Here is a 19,791-nt window from a genome sequence, read left to right on the forward strand (position 1 = left end):
ACAACTTGCATTTATATGGTGCCCTTCATGTGGGGCAGCATCTCAGAAAGCTTAACAGTGGCGGAGCCTGGCGCCAAGCTGGGGGAGAGGAAGGAGATGACCATAAGTATAGTCGAAGAGGAAGGTCAAGCAAGCATCAATCAAGTTACTATGTGACAGAGCATTAAATTGAAGGACGCTGACACTCAGTACGCAAGCAATCGCAGTGATGGGTGCCAGACCTGTGATCAGGATCCTGGGGTGCTGGCTGTTAGTGACCTCGGTGTGCCTGGCTCCCCTATCACCTTCGCTGATCAGCTGTCGAGGTGACCAGCTCAGAGTCTGAACCCACCCTTGAGGTGACGCCCAGAGCCCACACGGGCAGCTCCAGCCTCTCAGCACAGATCGTCGCAGACTTCCCTGCATCTCTGTCCACACGAACAAACAAGAAACCTTTCTCCTTATCTGTGCTGAAATTTTTTTTTCTGTTTATTGGCATTGCAATGGAGTACACAAGTTGCCCTATCTCACCCGTCATACAGAGTCTGAGGCCAAATTATATAAAAGGAATGAAACAAAGGGTGTAACTTTATTCAGTACTAATAATAGTAATAATCCTTCCATTTGATATAGTGCCTTAACACTTTGATGAGACATCTCAAAGCGCTTCACAGAATCTATTGTAAAGTGGATTGACTGTACTTGAAATGCAGAAGCTAATTGCGCGCAGCATTGTCCCACAAACTGTCATGCAAAACATTTTGAGCCATTATTACCCCCTGAAAGTGATCCACCAAGCGACTAACAACTGGGTTCCTACTTACCTACTTACTTAATCATGTGGAGTAAGGAAAAATTAGTTGCCTTTCTTTTTAATTGATTTTTTTACACTAGCGCATTAAAAGATGCTGATTATAACCAATCTATATTTGTCAGTGATAAAGCACCGTCTATTTAATTCTGCTAGAAACTCAACTTGAAACAATCTCATTGTAAATTGGAGTTGCATAAATTAGATCTATTTGTGTTTGACGCACCCTTGTATTCATATGAGAATATGGGTTCATTTGATTAATGAGCCTTTAACTCGTTGTGGGTGTTTTTGGTGGATTGTTACAGTTCAGCATTTTCATCACGGTAAACGTTTTTGAGAATTTCATCCTTATTATTACTGTCTCACATCTCTCATATCTTTCACGACTCAACGTACAGTCTCTTTACATTAAAACGTATTAATCTATACAAATCAGAGCAACAATTAGATACATTAAAAAGTATATAATAATCCTTGCATTTGGTATAGCGCCTTATCACTTGGTTGGGATGTTTCAAATCGCTTCAGGAAAATACTGTAAAGTTAATTGACTATTTTGTGGGTGAAACTCGGCAGCTAATTGCGCACAGCAGCATTCCACAAACAGTCGTGGATTCATTGAGCAAATTATTGTTTTTTCCCTCGAAAAAAAACATTCTCGGTAATTTTCATAAAAATGCTGTTTGCTAATTTTTAGTAAATAAAAAGGTAATTTTAGATGGGCGAAGTTTAGATTATTACAGATATTCAGAGAAAAGGAGCTGATAGCATCTAGCAGTGTATCAGGTTACTAATGCTAGCACCACTTGTTATAAATTATTCCACGTGTGAAATTAGAGCGAGCATTGTAAAACTACGAACAAGCTAAATTGAGGAGAGTGGCAAATACTGTATGTTGAACCCAAAACAGAACAACAGCGTGCATTTATACAGCGCCCATCACACAGGAACATTTGAAACAAAGCTAGCATGTTTGAAACCCTACCTTATACAGTGCAGGTCCACACCACAGGACCAGAAAGATAAAACAGGTTATTAATCCCTGTCCCTCCCTCCAACTCCCCCACTTTTTGAACCTATTATGTCTGACAGAAACTTCACATTTAGTTTTTTTTAAAGTTTGTTAGTAACTTACCCCAGTCAGTGTCCAGCTCTGCTACATGTAAGGTAGTCAGTCAGGAGGTTCCCTGCAAAGGTTAGCTGCCCGCTGGCAGTAAGTGGCTTAGAGCAATCATTTAATCTTAAGAATTAAAGCTTCCATGGGGTTGGCTGTCTTCCTGTCTCTGGCTCTCTGAGCACTTCGCTGGCGATTGGTTGGTTATGATGGAGGCCAGCACTCTGGGGCTTGTCGATGTTCTCTTGTTCCATTTCACACGGACAATAAGGCTACAGAGTGGACCGTATACACAGTGACAAAGCTCCAGGGATATCTCTTTCTCTCTCTCGCTCTGTTCACCCATGTAGCTGCCGCTGCTTTGCTGCTCTCCACCTAATCCGTTTACTCCAGCTTTTTGCTCAAAGGCAACTCTGCAAAACTCTACTGGCAATCCTTCGCTTTCTCTTTCTCTTGTGTTTGCTCACACGGAACAAACCACTCACAGCCAAAAATGGGACTTAACAGATGAAAGCTGTTAATATTATCATCATTAACACAGTGATAGTAACACTTTTATTCCTAAAACTGGACTTTGGCCCCTCGCTCCCGGCTCGGAGTCAGGCTCCACCACTTTTAAGTGCTCTGAGAACCCATCCTGTGTGAAATGTGTTGTGTAAATTCAAGTCTTGTTGTGCATTGACCGTCCACAGAACAGGCTGGAAATCCAGAAACAAGAAGCTAGAGATCAGACACAGCGTGACGTCACTGTTGTGCCGTAATGTCTGATTGAGAAAACTGCTCGTGGTTCATTGGGACCAAAGAACCTTTGCCTGCGGCGTTTTTAACTGGTAACTGATGTTTACCTAAAGGTGATATCCAGAATCACCTGTTTATTTGTTCGGTGTAAAACCCCACACCTGGTTGTGTCCCCCGACCTGGCTAGTTTATGTCAATGTCATTGTTTGCTGGAGTCAGAAATGTCAGACTTGTGGAAAATTCAATATCAAACACACCTGTTACGTTCACCCACAAATACAATCAGTCATTCCACTTTCGTCTATATCATGTGACAGGCTTTGAGTTATCATGTCAACTCAAAAGCTGCTATATCATATGTAGAAGTTATTATTACAGGAATTTTCTCTGATTATTTGAAGATTAGGAAATGTATATTATAAAGTGAATCATTCTCGAATAATGCTTTATTACTGCAGTAACCAAACTCCCAGTGCAGTGCTCCGTATCAGATCTATATTTTTGGAAGGTAATAATTCATCCAATTAATCAATCTACAAACCTCATACACGCCTTCATTACATCGAGGCTCGACTATGCAAACTCATTGCTTGTTGGCCTCCCCAACTCCTCCCTCCACAGGCTGCAGATCATCCAGAACTCTGCAGCCCGTGTCCTCTCCTGCACCAGGCTCTGTGACCCCATCACCCCCATCTTCACCCAACTCCACTGGCTTCCCATCACGCAGAGGATACGGTTCAAGATCCTGATTCTCACCTTCAAAGCCCTCCCCTATCTCTGCGACCTCCTAACCCCCTACCATCCTGTTCGCTCCCTCCGCTCAGCAGGCTCCGGCCAGCTTCATATCCCCCGTCTCACTCTCCTCACTATTTGTGGGCAGGCCTTCTGCCACTCTGCCCCCACTCTCTGGAATTCTATCCCGCAGTCCCTCCGCCTTGCCCCTCCCTCACCACCTCTTCAACCGTGCTTTCAATCTCCCTGCTTCCCCCCCTGCCCTCCACCCTCCCCGACCCCAACCCTCAGCTCGGGTCCATAACTCTGTTTGTCTAGAGCCTTGGGACATCCTCCCGACGTGAAAGGCCTTTACACATGTAATTTTGTTGTTGTTGTTTGTGGGACATGGTTGTGTACAGTTGGCTGCCACGTTGAAGGTTTTGAAGGGTTAAAACAGTTAAATGCCAAATTCTGGAGGTGAATGCTTTCACCCTGCCTGGGAATCGAACCCAGGTCCTCTCACTTGCGAGGTGAGCGTGCTAACTGATACGCTGGACGACTCCACATTTACTGACATTATGATACTAAATAGGGAGAAAAGGGAGCAGGGAGGTGTTACTAATAATACTATAAAACAAGCAATATCTTAATACTGCAAAACAACACTTTGCTAGGTTGCTCTGTACCCAAAGGGTAATTAATGACTGGAACAGGTTTCCAGGCGGGTGTTTGAGCCAGGATACTGGGACTTAATTAAAAACGTGCTGTGATGGGAGGATGAGATCAGATGTGCCGATGGGTCTTTTTCATCTGAACTAACACAAGGAGCTCTACCACACAAGTCTTATTTGTAGCAAAGGAGTTGGTTTCTAGCAAACTCTTCATTGGGATTCAGGATCTTCTACCTTTTTTCAGCTTTTGCATTGATTTGGAGGATTTTCTTTTGCGTTAATTGGAAAGATGCAGTTGTTGTGTTCAGTTTCTTTTACCACAAGGCGACAATGGTGCTTTATGTGGAGTCCTGTAGCTCAGTGGTTAGAGCACTCGCTTTGCAAGTGAGAGACCTGAGTTCAATTCCAGGCAGAGGGCGAAACCTCGGGCAAGTTTCCTTACTCCACACAAAGCCTAATAATAATCCTCCAAAACAAAACAATAATAAATTGGTCATTTTCAATCCACGACTGTTTGTGGGACATTGCTGTGCGCAATTGGCTGCCACGATCACCCACAAAAATATACAGTCAATTCACTTTACAGTGTGTTCTGTGAAGCGCTTTGGGACGTCCCCCCGACGTGAAAAGCGCTATATCAAATGCAAGGATTATTTATTATTTTTATAAAGAGTTCTGTCGCCATCGAGTGGTAGCAAAACAGTAATGCTTCTCAGCTTCCAGGTGAGGACAATTTATTTCTATTTGTGGCTCTAATACAACGGCCACAAAGCTAAATAAGAGGTCCCTTATAATGGCCACAACATTCAACGGGATTCAAAGGTCTCAAAACCCTTTGCAAAATATAATTGATGGGAAATGAAAGTGAGGGCTGGTAAAGTAGGCAAACGGGGCAGCTAATCCACTCCAATGTCGACCTGTAAACACTGAGATGAAATTTGGAGACAACAACAACTTATATATACAACGGCACCCTGCCTTCATACACGGTAGTGTTTTGGATTGCTGGATCTGTGTTAGCACAGGGAGTACAAACAGGCACATATTTGAAACAGCAACGGCAGAATGGTCAGTGCGTCTCTGATGGCCTCTCTCCTATCTCCAGAGGCTGAGTGGTGAGAAGGATTGTTGTGAGTTTTACTGGTGTCGGCGTTGGCAGTGCTCACTCTGCCTGCCCTGGTGACTCCTGGTTTGTGAGGGTGGGTTTCCTCTTGGCTTGCTCCATGATGTGGGTGGTCTGGTCCCAGGCCTCCTCCAGGTGCTGTGCAGAACGGTTCCATCTCAGGAATAAACCTGAAGGGACAAAGTGCAGGAAATTCCCTAGTTACAAAGTGCATTCTCTGACTTTACCTCACAGTTCCTTCGTGCCTTACAGAGATTGGGGTGGGGTGGGGAAACCTGGGGAAAAGAGAAAATAACTGGAAAATGGAACAGTTTTTACTCTCTCCGCTTTCTCTCTCTCTCGCTCCAGGAAGATGAGATCAAATGGTGCATTAAGAGCCTTCTTCATCCAAACCAACCTTGTGATCTCTCAAACACCCTCTCTCTTACCCCTCTGCCGCCTCCCACCTGCCGTCTATCTCTAAATGCTGCTTAAAACCTATCTAACCTCTTCACCCGCACCTGTCCCCCTATGCTCGATATGCAACACTATCCTCTGTGAAGGGTTCTGTGTCTCTGACCCCAAAGCTCCACTTGATTGAGTGCTGAATTTTACACAAACCTTGCCAAAGTTGCAAACTCTGTGGAGCCACTGAAGGCCATAAAGCAAAAGTGTTCTTTTCATACAGTGGGTTCAGGAACTTGTTGAGTTGACTCGGCTGGTTCACCCAGGCCCACAGGGATATGGAATTATCCTGCACCTTCTCAGTGAACCTGAAGACAAAAGTGCAAAAGGTTGGAAATGACTAAGCCTCACGTTGGGACTTTTGAGTGCGTAATATGGGCTAACACTCCAGCCCAGTGCTGGGGGGCAGTGGGCATTGTCGGAGGTGCTGCCCTTCGAACGAAACATTAAACAGAGGTATCTTCTTAAAGATCCCATGAACTATTCAAGTAGAGCAGGGAGATTCTCTCTCCTGGTGAGAACTCTTGGCCAACAATCCCAGAAATAAAATTGGTCACTCACTCTGAGGCTGTTTGTGGGACACAGATTGGCTGCTGTGTTTGCCCGCAAAATACACAGTTACTACACTTTACAGTATATCGCATGAAGCACTTTGGTTCGCCCTCCTGACCAAATGCAAGGATTATTATTATTCCACTATGAAGGGCGTTATATAAATGCAAGTTGTTGTTGTTGTTGGCGAGTTGTTCTTTGGTAAGAGTAGCTGCGAAATACATACCGCTCCTTTTCATTGTTACACAGGAAGCTGCCGAAGCTGGAGGCGTAAGCGTGTTCGAACAGCGCAATGAGGAAACGTTCATTGAACTCAAACGAGCAGGGGAACTGCCGGCACAGCTGCCAACAGCAGTCCAGGAAGATGAGGAAGACGGGAGCCTCGTGCTTGAGCCGGGCGTGAGAGTACGCAGAGCTGGCACAGCGCTGCTGGAAAGCGTGGCCTGCCTGAGGAAACCCAGTGTGAGTCACTTTCACTACAATGCATTCGGTCGAGGCAAAGTCACCCACACGACCGCTCTCTAAAGCAGTGGTGGCCAACCTTTATGGTGCGGAGCAGGTGGCCTTGCCCTGTACGCTGTTACTCTATAACGTTACTCTATAATTAAGCGCTCTGGGACACTACTCGGCCTGAAGGGCGCCAGATAAGTTGTTGTTGTGCTGTGTTCTAACAAATATTATCTGGATTTAAATCACTAGTGCTTGACCTTTAAGGGCAAAGGGCAGGTATGGGGCTAAAAGGATTGCTCTTTAAAGTACCAACACAAGACACGATGGGCCGAATGGCCTCCTTCTGTGCTGTGTACATTATATGGTTCAGTGGTTCGTTCCTTTGTACCTTCAGCCACTCCCGTTCAACGAGAGCTTGGAAACCAAACACAGTCCTGCAAGCTGGATCCAGGATAATCTGTGCCAGAGAGGTGAGCTGCAGTGTGGCATCCCGTCCCTCGGAGCCATGGATCAGCACAGACGCTCCTTCTCTGTAAAGTCACAGCAGAAAAGCTTCAGCTTATTCAAACATTAATGCAAATGCATTCCTTTGGGTCTAATAATTGTCATTTCTATTTTTAAATCAATTTGATGCCTCGTGATGATGTAAACATCCGAGTTCTTTCTTCCAATCAGGAGCTTTGTTGGGGCATTAGGGACCCTCAGGGCTGAATGTCTGAGGACCCCGATGTATGTGTTGTGAGGCACATGCGTTGACACCTCAGGATAATACTCTGGCCTCCCAGTGAACTCTCTCCTGTTGTAAATTGTGACAAGCGTGTAACTGGTCTCGGAACACGAGCAGCTCTCTGGCTCTTGCCCTGAAATGTGTTTGTTATGCTGTGGGACACTACCCTGCGTGAGGGACGCTACCTAAATGCAAGTTGTTGTTACCTCTCCACACACTGGGCGGCGAGGCAGGCTGTGGTCAGGATGGTTTTGACGTGGCTCAGCCATTTCGAAGCCTCCATTTTATTCAGCCACCGGTCGATGCTGTTGGACTGATCATGGCAGGCGTCGACCAGCTTGACCAGGCTCTCCTGCAGGCCTCGGCCCCTGCAATAACAGCAACAGCACTGAGCGTGTGAGAGAAAGCCACTGAGAGAGACGTCACTACCTGACGATACATCCCCCTGAGACGCCCTGTCAGACTGTTTAGCCTTTAAGATCGAACATCATTTAAGATCGAACACACGCATGTACCATCACAGAATTGCAGAGAATCGTCACTTTGCTTCCTTACCTATCTATTGGCCGGTGGAGACGTTTCCAGTTGGGATAATTTGCTTTGGTCTCAAATCCTCCGCCCTTCACCCTGGCCTGGTGGGTGGCCTGGATGGACCTGGTCTCAATGATGAAGCCCTTTCTGTCTGGCTGAAGAACAGCAGCCAAGAACTGTTCATCCTCTTTACATCTCTTTCCGTTGGCCCCTGGCATTGGTTGGCTACTCCGCATGATCACCTAGTGGGGTCAACATCTCCCACATCAGTCAGCAACAACTTGCCCATCGCATGGAGTAGGGTCTCAGAGCGCTTGACACCGAGATGGGGGAGGTGACCGTAAGCATAATTGAAGAGGAAGATCTTCAGGTTTGATCTGAAGACCGGCAAGGAGGAGGAGAAGGAGGAGGAGGCAAGTCGCAGTGACTGAGGCAGAGAGTTCCGTCATGGCTGGAAGCACGGCCACCGATGGTGGAGCGGAGATGACGAGGAATGTGCAGGAAGCCGGAGCCAGATGAGCAGTGGAGGCGGTTAGTGGAGTTGGGGGGTGAGCAGATTCGCGCTACAATGAGTGGCCACGGAAGCGAAGAGAGGAACCGTAACCGGGCATAGACAAACACACGCACGTACCATCCCGTTCTTCCTGTGATAGTAACTGAGTACCGGGAAGCGTCCACCCTGCCGGAATCTGGCCACCGCCTTCAGCATCTCGTCATCCACAGACCTGAGCACAAGCACCGCGTCAGGGTAGGTGGGGCACACGGCAAAGGCTTTGTTCACGTAGCTGAGTCTCCAGTTAGTGGTCTGCCAGAGCGGGAGCAAAGTTACCATCGATCGATCAATTCTCCTGAACAACACAGGACGGTGAGGGTCTGTCCACACAACAACAACTTCTACTCACGTGTGGACATGGACGCATTCCAGTGAGTGATGTCATGGGGGGATATTTTGAAGGGATTATTATCCCAGAAAGCGATCCACCAATCGACTAACAACCAGGTTCCTACTTACTGTTAGCTCAGCAGAGGTGTGTGTGAAGTAAGAAAACTTGCCTAAAGTTTCGCTCTGCCTGGGAATCGAACCCGGGTCCTCTTGCTTGTGAGGCGAGTGCTCTAATCACTTCGCTACAGGACTCCACTTGTACCAGGGAGGAGAGACCGTGGAGAAGAATGGAGTGGTCAAAGGCAGCGGAGGCAGATCACAAAGACTATTATTATTATAGTCTTCACAAGAGAACAACTGTATTGAGAATACATTGTCTGGGCATCCCCAACAGTATAACAGTCACCCTGTTCCCCACATTATTCATGGATTGCAGGTTTGATTGCCCAGTGACATATTAATGGTCTGTCAATTGCTGTCTGTTCTTGGCTTTGTTGGTAACAATGGAGAATAAATATACTATAGTCACTCCCCCAGCAACAAAGCTTCTTGCTTCTGTTCAGCTTGGCAGGAAAGGGGGAGGAAGACACTTGGAATTAACAAGGATTTTTAAACAGGATAAAAATGGGAAACACTTAAAAAAATACAGTTTCCGCTCTTTGTGAGAAAAACATCAGTAATTATACGAACATTGGCAGAAAGCCGAGTGAACTCCTCTTCTGTAGTGAATAAGTTCCATCCTTCCTGACGATTTAGGTTCTTGGGGCGGTAGAAGTAAGGGTACATTTGAGTGATGGACTGAAGAGATGACAGAGCCTGAGAAAGGAGACAAGAGAGAAATGTTACATCAGAAAATGTCAATCGTTAACATCCACATCAATGGGACCACAGCCCCTCTCCCCCTGGAGAATACACAGGGCAAACCCCCTTATTATGATCTCTGCGGAGTCCAATCTCTCAGTGACTGGGTTTTAAGCAAAAAGTGGGAAAAAGGCCGACTTCTGGGTCGTTAGGTCACCGCTGGCATCAGCAACACTTCCTGTTCTATAGCACGCATGCAAGGAAGTGATGTAAGCGGTAACCTGACGAACCAGAAGTCAGACATTTTTTTTCAGCCACTTAGCTGTGTGTACTGTACTCCAGGTAAGCATGGATCCACACGGCGACAACAACAACTTGCATTTATGTAGCACCCCTCATGCAGGACTGCGTCCCAAAGCGCTTATAAGGGAAGCCATGTTATAACAGGAAGTGGGGTGTGATGTAACACCGTGTATCCAGATGTTTTTTCTCTTCAAACATAATTTTTTTTGGTCACAGACATTCCATGTCCTAACATCTCTGTGTAAACACTAACCAAATCTCCCTGTCCTTTTGTCTTTTGGGAACAAATGGGAATTTGTGTCTCGTAGTTAAAGACTCACCCTGCAGCATACACTACCTCAATAGAGCTTGCAATGTTCAAACATTCTTCCATACCAGGAATCTCCAGGTACATGACACACAGGTCTTTACATTTAATGGTTATCGTCCCTGAAGACACTGAGGATCTGGAATTACATAGAAATTACATAGATTTACATACAATCATATTGACTGCGCAGCACTGAAACAGGCAATTCACACTAGTCCCGTGCCTCTCTCACACCCCTGTCACACTCCACCTCTCCTAATCACCTCTCTCACACCCCTCTATCCCCTTCTCCCTCTTGAAGGCAAGAAAAGAGAATAAAAGTCTTCAGTTTTGTTTGAATCCCATGGTTGAGCGAATAGTGAAACTGTGGAACAGGCTCCCTGGGGAGATGGTTGAAGCAGGAAATGTTGATTCTTTTAAACACAGATTGGATAGTTTTCCAGTAGGAAATAACATTATGGGATATAGCACATAGGGAGCTTAGGACATATGTGCAGGCGACCGCCAAGAAGGTGGAAGGCAAACTAGATGGACCTCGGTCTTTTTTCGTCGAGCATTTCTTATGTTCTTATGGAGGTTGCTGTGGATTTTTCTCTGCTCTGTTTCCAAACAGCAGCAAAATAGATAACACTTTTGATTTGCTTTGAGAGCTTGCTGTGACCTCACGCGGATTTCCTTTCCCTGAGCTCCCGCCCAGGGTTGAGTTCGTGCTAAATTCTTTCCAAATCCCATTGCAACGGCCGTGAAAACTTTATCTCTTCCTTATATTAAACAATCCATTGATGTTCTCAAGACTACGTTTACACCTCCTCTTCTTAACAGTTGCATTAGTGCGTGTAATAGACAGTAACTGAGCTATATCAAATGCAAAAGTTAGAATTATAGAAACCTACAGCACAGAAGGAGGCCATTCGGTCCATCGGACCTGTGCCGGCTCTTTGGAAGAGCTACCAGCTAGTCCCACTCCCCTGCTTTTACGCCATAGCCTTTCAATTTTTTTCTTCTCAATTACCTATCTAATTCCCTTTTGAAAGTTATTATTGAATCTGCTTCCACCGACCTTTCAGGCTGTGCATTCGAGACCGTAACAAGCTATTATATAAGAAAGGGGCGATATTATATAACAGTAGCAGAAAAAAATCACAAATAGCTTTGCAACATTATGCTAGCAATAACTGGCATCACTGGGGGAACAATCCTAATAGAAATAGGATCAATTCTTAAATTGAGGCTTGAGAAAAAGCTCGTTTGCAGTTCCTCGGGGAGCAAGCTCGGTCCTTTAGGAAGCACTTTGCCTTTACAGAAGCAGGAGACGGACAGCAATTATACACCAAACACCAAACCTGTCCCCGTCAACCTTCAAGCTGTGGTCTCCATACAGGTTCTCAACACTGGTTAAACACAGAGAGAAAACAGAGACACACAGAGAGAGATAAACACAATAGGGATTAGGATCAGAAAGAAGGAAGTGTTTATTATACTTTTCTAAACTTCTATGCCCCGAAACTCTGGAACACATCTGAGATGCCTGTCAATCTGAACTGGGCCTTAAACATTAAAGATCCCATGACACTGTTTGAAAAGAGAAGGGAATTTCTCTCTCTCAGTGTCCTGGCCAACCCCCAAAAAAATTCATGGCTGTTTGTGAGACATTGCTGTATGCAAATTGGCTGTCATGTTAACCCACAAAACACACAGTCACTACAATTATTTCAATCTAGATCAGAGTTCGTTCACGACTGCTTTAGATATTTGATATATTTTCTACGCGTTCAGGGACAGCATTTGCTTACGGTCACTGCACTTTATAGTAAATACTGTGAAGGGCTTTGAAACATTCTCTCAACAGCGCTGTATCATAAGTAAGGATTATTATTACAGCATTTCTAAAGCACAAACATTCTCGGGGGGTATCTGACCAGTATTTGCAATAAATACAAAGCCTGAAACTTCACCTCAGGAATTCACCTCAGTACAGATTTACTTGTCCACAAATACAATATCACTACACTTAATATATATTTTGTGAAGCGCTTTGAGGCGTCACAACATCATGATAAGACGCTATTTCAAGCGCTGTTGGATGCTTCCCAACTTGAGGGGCGCTATATAAATGCAAGTCGTTGTATATCAAATGCAAGGATCATTACTATATTACAACTATTTACTCATTCAGTGTCTCAGAACCTCCAGAATGTGACAAACTGTTGGAATTCAGTCTGAAGTTTAAAGTCAGTTTTGAGTTCCAAATGAAGGCTGCGATTAAGAATTCCCCCACATTCTGGACACTACAAAATGTTATAAAAATAGAGTAAATCTGGATTTAAGTAGAATTTTCTCCCCAGATGTAAAAACCACAAGCGTGGTGCACTCACTAACAGGAAGCTCGGGTGATGTATTTCCCTTTTGGCTGAAGTGATCTGCAGTTTGTTAGTTAAAATAAGAAACATCTTCGAGCAGTGCATTGATAACACTCTGTGTCTAATCTGAATGTCCAGTGGGGTGTTACAGGAGCCTCTGATCGCTCACATTAGGTGGCTCATGCACCTCATTTAAAAACAGTGAATATAACCACATAATACAGTCCCTACCCTTTACAGGATAATCTGTGAAGCATTTTGAGACGTCTCAACCACATGCAAAGGCTCTGTATCAAATGCAAGGATAATTATTATTATGACTCACAAACTGAAAGGTGACCTGTGTTCCTCCTCGGGCAATAATAATTGTTTAGAAATGTGACATCTCAGAAATCGTGCAACAGACAGCATTAATATATAGATGGTTGTGGTCAGCGCTTGTCAGGCGCTATAGGGCGCTACCCTGAGTGAAGGTGAGATAAATGCAAGTTGTTGTTGTCACTAACCTCTTCTCGATGGCATCAATGTTGCTGATCAATAGCCAAAGCTCCATGTTCTCAGCAGCCCTGGAGGACAGCAGGAGGTGGTGGCTGGTCACACACAGGGTTCCTGTCACACAGGGCACAAAGGGACGAGACAGGACCACATTGTCCACTCTGGAGGTCTTGATCAGCTCTGCAAACTCCATCCCACCAGGGCACAACCAGGTCTCAAGCCAACAGGAGCAGCATCTGCTTCCGAACAATGTCCATTGCTTTGGAAAGGTCGAGAGAGGAATGTCCTTACAGTCAGAGCAGCTCATTTACATACAACGTAACAGAGCGCGTCTCACAAAATGCCCTAATTTGGCATCTTTGGTGTAAATCAGACTCCACACGTGTAGAAGTTGATCTCCAGACATTAATGTTTTTGAGGTTGAACCTGCTTAGGTTTGTTTTATTACATGTTAACTGTGCTCTCCCTCCCTCGCTCCCTCCCCCTGTGTTACTGTAAATCTTAAAGTTACAGGAACTTTTGCCCAGTGGGAGGTTGTGAACCTACAGGATCCTATTCTACTTAAGGTGGATTTTATGGTGAAACCTCCCTCCTCCAGCCCTGACTGAACAAATACTTGTGCAGTGAATGTAAAAATCAAATCCAAAGCAACTTTTCTTAAATGATAAATTTCTGAGATCATTGCAGAAATGCAAAACAATTTGACATTTCTGAAAGCCGGCTGTTCTGTAGTTCCTTAAATACAACCGGCTTCCAAAATAACGCTGAACTTGTGGTTTATTAGGCTTAATTTGGATTTAACTTTCTCTTTATTCCTCCGCCTCGCCCCTTCCTTCCCCATCTTCATGGCGCACATGAAGACCTTCCTGTTTGACCAGTGCCTACGGTCACCTCCCCCCTGCAAATGCAAGTTGTTGTTGTTGCTTATTCAACAATTCTGCCCAATTTTTATGTTTTAAGACAAAATAGTCTTGATTGGAGATGACTTTTGGTGTTCCACTAAATACTGATCAGATATTGATGCACTGGGAGCTAAAAAGTATGTTACAATCCATAGTAATCGCTGCGTTTCTGAATTTTCCTGCTCTTGTCTGTTAGTTTAAAGACATAAAAATTAATTTAGCGAGTTTAGAGAATTTACACAGAATTCTTTTCTAGAAAGTTTTTTCTTTGGTGAGAGGCATCATTGTCTTTATTGGCCCACTCATCCCCTCAAAGCCGAGTTAGAACCAAACACATTCCTCAAATGGGAACAAGAGCTGGTACCCAGACAAGTTCCCCCCCCCACCCACTGGCAGAGCAAGCCCAGCCTCAGTCTAGTGACCAGGGGCTCAAGTGTCTCCCCTTCCCCTGTGTGGGGGCAAATCTCAGTGTGTGTGGCGGGTGAGGGGGGTGTGGGTGGGGGGGCAGATCTCATTCTTGAACCAAAACAGATGTGGCTGGGAACACTGAGCAGGTCAGGCAGCATCTATGAAGAAAGGAAAGTGAGTCAATGTTTCGGGTCCGTACTCTCCATAGATGCTGCCTGACCTGCTGAGTTCTGGTCTTGTTTTGAGATCCTGCAATACCGACCCCAACCAGCAGAGGGCGGAGCTGTAGCCAAGAGGAGCTCAATGCTCCCCATGTCCAGGTCTGGGTGAGGTTTGGGTCCTGGTGACAACATAAGACAATCTCAACAGGAGATGAAGGTTCCCAGCATCGCTTTAGCTCAAGGAGTAACTGATGGGAACAGAGACTACACTTGATCTTAGACAAAAGAGGACCTGAGCCTAGTTTTTTTTAAAAAATTAGAATATATATTTGTTCATAGATAGAATATATATTTACACTTATCTCAAAAAGAATCAAATCCCATCACAGAAACAAGAGTCTCAGCACATTATTATCCCATTAGAGGATGAGTCAGTCACAGCCCCTTGGGTGGGGTGGGGGCTGCTTTTGGTGCAGGGACCAAGGCTTCCCCGCCTCGGAGTTCTGCCCCCCTTTCGCAGGGCACAGTTAAATGTGGGGTCTTGTTCCCCTCTTCCTGTCCTCCCCCCGGCCCCCCCTTTATGAAACACAGCAGCCAATTGCGTACAGCAGTGTCCCACAGGCAGTCGTGGATTAAGTGACTTATTATATTGTTAATTCATTTTTAACGAAATTTATTTTTAAGAAAATTTAGAAAAACATACTTCCCAAAGTAAATATGGATGGAAGGAATTCTAATAGGAATACTGTGGGGGGTGGGGGGAGAAAACAGAAATAACTGGCTTTGTGACACAACAGTATTTTAGAATATACAATATATTCTGTGAAGCGCTTTGAGACGTATCAATGACATGATAAGGCGCTGTATCAAATGTAAGGATTATTATTATTAAACAAGAACTCAAAAGTTCAAATGGTTTTAACCAGAAATCGTAACATCTGAAAAGTGCAGAAAGTGAGAACTGAAAGAAAATGTAAGGAGGAAAGAAGGAAAATAGACTTGATGCTTCTTTTTAAAAAAATGCATTTTAAATCCAAAACAAAAAAAAGAAAAATAAAAAACAAAATTGAAACAATTGCTTTGTAAATCGAGTGGAGATTATATTAAAACAAGGTCTAACACCGTTTGGAAAATAAACGTTGAAATAATAATATTTTTCGTTTTGATATGAAATAAAACGTATCTAAAAAAAAGTGAATGTTTGATACTTCGATCAAAATGGGAAATGTGGGCTGTTAAAGGGAATGTTTCGGGATGGAGTTGAGCCGATATTTGGCTCCATCTGAGCGATTTCCCCTTTAAGGTGGACAGAGCTCCTGTTAGTGTTAAATATTAACGGGATATAAAATGCTGTTTGTTGGGTTCAGCATCAGTGCGTGAGAATCCGGGAAGCAGGAGAGACACACACACACAGAGACACACACACACAGAGACACACACAGACACACACACACACACACACACAGAGACACACAGAGAGACACACACACACAGAGACACACACACACAGACACACACACACAGAGACACACACACACAGAGACACACACACACACAGAGACACACACACACACACAGAGACACACACAGACACACACACACACAGAGACACACACACACAGAGACACACACACACAGAGACACACACACACACACAGAGACACACACACACAGAGACACACACACACACAGAGACACACAGAGAGACACACACACACAGAGACACAGACACACACACACAGAGACACACACACAAACACACACAGACAGAGACACACACACACACAGAGACACACAGAGGGACACACACACACACACAGAGACACACACACACACAGAGACACAGACACACACACACAGAGACACACACAAACACACACTCAGAGACTGAGAGAAACACAGACACACACACACACAGAGACACAGAGAGATACACACACACAGACAGAGTAAGAGACACACAGAGAGACACAGAAACACAGAGAAGATCAGACACAGACAGACAACACAGACAGACAGACAGACAGAAAGCTGCCGCCCAGGGATGTCGCTGTTGTTGGTCCACACTGAGCCCAGACCTGCACCACAGGACAGGGCAGAGGCAGAGGCTGATGATGACCTGAGCAAAGTGAAAGCCTTAACAGCTAAATTGAAACTGGAGACCAGGAGACCTTCCTATGCAGAGTGGCAGGAGAAGCTGGCGAGGGAGCCCTGGAAAATGGGGGCAGAAGGCGAGGAGGCATTAGCAGTCCCCCCCTCCCCAGCAGAGCTCACTGCAACCACTGACACCAAACAAAGCATCGCTCTGACAACAATCTGTGGCTTTGCTGGGATTGGCGACGCCTTGGACTGGCTCAGGGAGGAACTGGTAAGTGGTTCAAACATTTACTAGGAATGTGCAGTGTCTGAGCCTGTGTGTCTGTGTGTGTGTGTGTGTTTCTGTGTGTCTGTGTGTGTGTGTGTTTCTGTGTGTGTGTGTGTGTGTGTCTCTGTGTGTCTGTGCATGAGACGTCTCAAAGTCATGATAAGGCGCTGTATCAAATGCAAGGATTATTATTGTTAAGCGATATAATAATAATATAATAATAATAACGATGAGCCCAAGCGTATTGTGATTAAACTATAGCTGGTTTGTTTTTTCTCTCCTTTCTAGAGGCAGATGCAATCCCTGGATCACCAGCTTGCTCGGAGACTCATCTGCCTGAGGAGAGAGATCCACAGGCTGAAGGTTGAACAAGCCTGTCACCAGCACAAGGAGATGTTGGACGACGTGACCTATGATCTGGAGGTGTGTGAGGAGGAGTCCGACCTCCTGTGTGACATCCCGCTCAAGGCCGCCTTCCACCTTTCCACACCTCTCAAGCACATCGGCGTGACTAAAATGAACATTAATTCCAGGCGATTCTCTCTCTCCTGATCTGACCCCGAGACCTGTCCCTACCAAATGAACCAGCGTACCAACAAAGTCATTTGGGATCAGCAGATCACTACCAGATACTGTGATGGGGTTACATTTCACAGTGAATTGCGCTGTTGATTCCATTTCCCTCCAGGTTTTGATCCCAATTCACATTAAGTCCTGTAGCATAGTGGTGAGAGCACTCGCCTCACAAGCAAGAGGATACAGGTTCGATTCCCGGAAAGGGCGAAACCTCCACATGCCTCTGTTTATCCAGCAGGAACCCAGTTGTTTGTAAATTGGCTGCCAGTTTCACACTTCATTCATCATTACACTTTACGGTCTATATTGTGAAGTGCTTTGAGACGTCTCAATCATATGATAAAGTGGTATATCAAATGCAAGGATTTTTATTATTATTAAAAAGATCCTTGTCTCAAAGTTTTAACATTCAGAAACCAAGTGCTCACTGTACGACAGCAGCAAGCCTGAACCTAACTAGGAGAGAGAAGAGCAAGTCGAGATGGTTAGGTCACTCCATGGTTCATTTTGGAAGATGACTAGAAAGAAGGCGAGACAAGGAGTCTTGACAGGGAGAGAAGGAGATCGAGAAGATAAGGTGCAATGGTTCTAAACTAAATCCTGAGATCTGTAGAAGCTGTTGTATCGTGTGTTCAACCAGTCCAGCTATTTGGGAAACTACTTCCTGACACATGAAGGAAACTGCAGACCTGGCTTAAGGTTTCATCAACTGGTGTAACATTTTCCATATTAAACGCATCTTGATCATTACCAGAAGGTAGGAAGGGAGCCACGTTCTATCCCACATTGGTCAAAGAATTGATATGATATCATAATATCGCTCCAAGGCAAAAGAGCACACAACAGTGTCCACCCTCAGGGATAATCTCAACATGTTGACGGGCCATGTGGAAGGGGGTAGGTAAGCTTTAAAAGATTTCTTACACCCGACCAACCAAGGCTTTTGAAGCCTAAAATCATACTGTTGAATCATAAAAAAATGTAATCTGAAACCGCTCCAAGCATCGCAAACATTTCAATTGAACCTTGGCTATTGTCGCAGTGGATTTCATGATCATTTCTGTCTTGCAATATCGGTAATAATATAGCTTCCACAATAGGCTTCTCTCGTACTGTGAAATCCATTGAACAGTACACATTATCACCTCTTTGTATTTTATAATAAATATTTTTCTCAAGAAATATAAGAATGATGTGTTTGTTTTTAAATGGAAGTGATTGTCTGCTAGGGCAAGTATTGCTGTTATATCTATCACAAGGGCAGTGCTGTCTTGTTATAGCTGAATGGTTGGGTGTGATTGGTGCTCCCGTACATTGATATCTTGTCATTGATGATAATAGAAAATAAAAGAGTTGTTTATCAACAATCTATGGCATAATCTAAGACACAGAATATAAACAATCTTTGGCAGTGACAATGGTGACAATTGTTGTTTGCTCGGGGAGACTGTGTTACCCCTTGTATACCCCACAGAAATAACATCCAGACCAGGTGAGACGTTAAAGCCGGGTCCTGTCTGCTTGTTCAGGTAGATGCTATAGATTCCATGGCGCTACTCAGTCATGGTTGGGAGTTTCTCCCTGTGCGGGTCCCAGTCCCTCGTGTGTATCCAGTTTCCTCTTAAAAGTAATAATAATAATAATAATAATCCTTGCATTTGATATAGCGCTTTTCACGTCAGGAGGACGTCCCAAAGCGCTTCACAGAACACACTGTAAAGTGAATTGACTGTATATTTGTGGGCGAACGCGGCAGCCAATTGCGCACAGCAATGTCCCACAAACAGTCGTAGATTGAAAATGACCAATTTATTATTGTTTTTGGTTTTGGAGGGATTATTATTAGGCTCTGTGTGGAGTAAGGAAACTTGCCCAAGGTTTCGCCCTCTGCCTGGAATTGAACTCAGGTCTCTCACTTGCAAAGCGAGTGCTCTAACCACTGAGCTACAGGACTCCACAAAGTACCGATAGTGTTTCAACCACCGTTTCAGGCGCAAGTTAAAGCTGCTCATTCATTTCACACGGCTGTTTATGGGATATTGCTGTTTGTAAATTGGCTGCCGTGCCAGCGCTGAAAACACACAGTCACTACAGTTTACAACAAATGCCGTGAAGCTTTGAGATGTCTTGACGATGTGATACGTCGCTACACCACATGCAATGATTATTATAATAACGTATGTTCAATAAACACTGACATGATGAAGACAATCAGGGTCTGTAATGACATTAAAGTTTAAAGTCAATAAAATTGTTTACGAGGTAATTCGAGACTCTGGGCTTCATGGTGAGATGGTAGTTTCTTTATGTTACTAATCCTGAGCGTTGCAGTTTCCACAATAAGATGTGGCTCCATGAGTCATTCTGCCC

The 19,791-nt window shown here is 44.6% G+C and overlaps 2 protein-coding genes across 4 annotated transcripts; one reads left to right on the top strand and one right to left on the bottom strand.

Annotated features, from left to right (window-relative positions):
• Positions 1-4,674: 4,674 nt before the first annotated feature.
• On the bottom strand, positions 4,675-13,521 carry LOC103185674 (myotubularin-related protein 9). Of its 3 annotated transcripts, XM_007904310.2 has the most exons (11): positions 13,021-13,517; positions 11,498-11,545; positions 10,182-10,290; positions 9,431-9,556; positions 8,489-8,662; positions 7,882-8,099; positions 7,533-7,694; positions 6,988-7,129; positions 6,376-6,596; positions 5,754-5,905; positions 4,675-5,323 (listed from the first exon to the last, which is right to left on the bottom strand). In XM_007904310.2, the coding sequence occupies exons 1-11, from the start codon at positions 13,314-13,316 to the stop codon at positions 5,193-5,195; spliced, it is 1,779 nt and encodes a 592-aa protein (XP_007902501.1). In that variant the 5' UTR covers positions 13,317-13,517; the 3' UTR covers positions 4,675-5,192. The 3 variants fall into 3 exon arrangements, with proteins under 3 accessions (XP_007902501.1, XP_007902502.1, XP_042194673.1); XM_007904311.2 differs by lacking the exon at positions 11,498-11,545 and having other exon boundaries at positions 13,021-13,516; XM_042338739.1 differs by lacking the exon at positions 4,675-5,323 and having other exon boundaries at positions 5,791-5,905; positions 6,376-6,592; positions 13,021-13,521.
• Positions 13,522-16,484: 2,963 nt separating this feature from the next.
• On the top strand, positions 16,485-17,599 carry fam167b (family with sequence similarity 167 member B). The gene is made up of 2 exons (XM_007904309.2): positions 16,485-16,848; positions 17,134-17,599. Exons 1-2 carry the CDS (start codon positions 16,525-16,527, stop codon positions 17,395-17,397), a joined length of 588 nt encoding a protein of 195 aa, XP_007902500.2. The 5' UTR covers positions 16,485-16,524; the 3' UTR covers positions 17,398-17,599.
• The last annotated feature ends 2,192 nt before the right edge of the window (positions 17,600-19,791 follow it).

This window comes from Callorhinchus milii, unplaced genomic scaffold, assembly GCF_018977255.1.
Source record: "Callorhinchus milii isolate IMCB2004 unplaced genomic scaffold, IMCB_Cmil_1.0 Scaffold10, whole genome shotgun sequence".
Lineage (NCBI taxonomy): Eukaryota > Metazoa > Chordata > Chondrichthyes > Chimaeriformes > Callorhinchidae > Callorhinchus > Callorhinchus milii.